This window comes from Engraulis encrasicolus, chromosome 15 (assembly GCF_034702125.1).
Source record: "Engraulis encrasicolus isolate BLACKSEA-1 chromosome 15, IST_EnEncr_1.0, whole genome shotgun sequence".
NCBI lineage: Eukaryota > Metazoa > Chordata > Actinopteri > Clupeiformes > Engraulidae > Engraulis > Engraulis encrasicolus.
This window is the reverse complement of record NC_085871.1, coordinates 32,761,248-32,763,747: the sequence shown is the minus strand read 5'-3', so window position 1 is coordinate 32,763,747 and position 2,500 is coordinate 32,761,248. Positions and strand designations below refer to the sequence as shown.

General features: G+C 41.8%; 1 protein-coding gene across 3 annotated transcripts in view; it reads left to right on the top strand.

Moving 5' to 3' along the window:
* The window catches only part of gys2 (glycogen synthase 2), a 29,754-nt gene that overhangs the window by 6,188 nt on the left and 21,066 nt on the right, over positions 1–2,500 (top strand). For all 3 annotated transcript variants that reach the window (XM_063217406.1, XM_063217405.1, XM_063217403.1), the window contains exon 5: positions 1,455–1,640. In XM_063217406.1, coding sequence (XP_063073476.1) covers positions 1,455–1,640 — 186 coding nt within the window. The remainder of the gene's footprint in view (positions 1–1,454; positions 1,641–2,500) is intronic.

Genomic DNA, 2,500 nt, shown 5'->3' with positions numbered 1-2,500 from the left:
TGCGTGAACATGTGTGTCTCAATTACGGTAATGCATGGTCTGCTATTATCCCAAACTGAAGCCTTTTGCAGCATTTAACATTTACTGGCCTTTTTATCTCCATGGCGACTTTGTCCTTTGTCCTGAAATTAGGCTAAGAATTTGTCTTTGACCTATGGTCGAATCAGGTCAACAGTGTTGTTTTGTACAGTGGTGCAAAGTCAATGGACAGAACACATGACACACCATTTCCTTTGTAAATATTATAAAATCTATCTTCTTTCTTTTATCTATGATAACAGAGTGAAATACTATAATTTAAAGTTGGCAGAGATGTTTTGCTTCCGTTCTACGTAGCCCATACAGTATGTGTGACGCTTTGTCATTTTGCCAAGGAATTCCCATTGATTCAAATGACAGGTGAATACAGCGGTATTAGTGCATGTGTGTGCAGTGCACACATGTGTCTGTGTCTCTGACTGTCTGTCTGTCTGTCTGTCTGGTCTGTAAAGATTGTTCTACATCTAGGTCATGTTATCCCAACAGTTACCAGGTTGTAAGACATTGAACTTCTTCCTTGAGCTTGAGAGATGTTAATCTGATTCCTTAAGAGGTGAAGGGAGAAGTCAAAAGAAATATACATAAATAGCCTACTGCTAGTCATCTACTAAGTTAATCAGAACTGATGGGGATCCATGGATAAGGATGTCTTTCAAACTTCAATAAGTTCACCTGCTTGCAACTACCCATTACAAAAATCGACCATGGTAAACCATAATTTCATGGTTTTTTGAGCATGGTTCGGCACGGTTTTTGGTTTGACTATCATTTATCTATAACATGAACCATGGTTTTACTCTGAAAAATAACCATGGTTTTACCACAGCTTATGATTATTCATTAATTTACAAATGTACCCTCAGCTGCCACTTTTTCTATCCAATGCACATATTGGTGACAGTCCTTGGAGCAATATGGGGTTAGGTGCCTTGCTCAAGGGCACTTCAGTAATAGATGGAGGTGTATGGAGAGGTAAGGGTGGGAGTTTTTGTGTTAAAATTGTGTTAAGAGGTAAAGTTTTTGTGTTTTTTTTGGGTGACCATGAAACCCACAATTAACCATGGTTTTTTGAGCATGGTTTGTGACTATGGTTCAACCAGACACAAACCATGCTAAAAAAACCATAAAAACCATGAATAACCATGATCCATGGTTAGTCAGGAACCACAGATTTCATGGTTACCCAAAACAACATGGATAAGACATAGTAATACTATGGTTGGTTCAGAGTACTTAGAGAAACCATGGTTACTACAGTAAAACCATGGATACTAGGAAAACCATGGTCGATTTTCGTAAGGGACACTTTTGGGTTATGTGTGTGTGTGTGTGTGTGTGTGTGTGTGTGTGTGTGTGTGTGTGTGTGTGTGTGTGTGTGTGTGTGTGTGTGTGTGTGTGTGTGTGTGTGTGTGTAGCTGACAGAGGTGGCCAAAGAGGAGCGTAGTGTGGTGGTCCATTTCCATGAGTGGCAGGCGGGAGTTGGCCTTGTGTTGCTTCGCTCTCGTAAGACTCCCATAGCAACCGTGTTCACCACGCACGCCACCCTGCTCGGACGCTACCTGTGCGCCGGGAATGTGGACTTCTACAACAACCTGGACAAGGTGAGACCTTCTACACTCGCACACCAGAACAAGTTGCCATTCTTGTGTAAAAGTATAATAACTTTTCCCTCCACTTTATTCCTAACCAACGACGGAAAGGAGTGGGCATTTGAAACAGAAGCAGTGTTAACTTAACTTAAGACACAGGAAAGGCAAATGGCATGATACAGATGAGGAGATGCAAATGAATGAATGTTATGACAATTTAATTATCAACTGCAAGGTAACATTACATTTAACTCAAGGCTACTGTAGGTTACATAGGATACAGTGAAATCAAATACAGTTTACCCAAGATAGATAGACAGAGAGAGAGAGAAAGAGAGAGGGAGAGAGGGAGAGAAAGACAGAGGTTGGAGCCCCTTTAGAGATGGAAAGAGACTCCCAGATGGATCTCTTAGGTGAGATTATATACTGCAACCCCCCACCCCAAAAGTGTCCTTTGTGTTGCTAGGGCCAGTGACACCCCAGGGGTTTGAGCCCAGCACACCTAGAATGGCATGGGGGAAGGGGGTGTCCTCTAAGTCAACTTTTACAGAGATAACAGCAAACAGTGACAGCAACAATATCAGTTCTGGGTCATCCAATAATCTCCATATTTACACTTGTAAAGCTTTACAAATAGATCAGTAACTTGTATTCGGATGCCAGACACTGTACCCCCCTCTAACCCCCTTTATTTGGTCTCCAAACAAAGGCCTGCGTGCCAAATCCGGCCCGGGCATGGCAAACATTTGGCCCGCCATGAGGTCAGAAAAAATCGAAACATAAATGTGTGCGATTTTCGACAGNGAGTTAGATATTATACTAACAATCTCTTAACAGACATTGCCAAGAGGGGAAATCGGAAAAACGAAAAT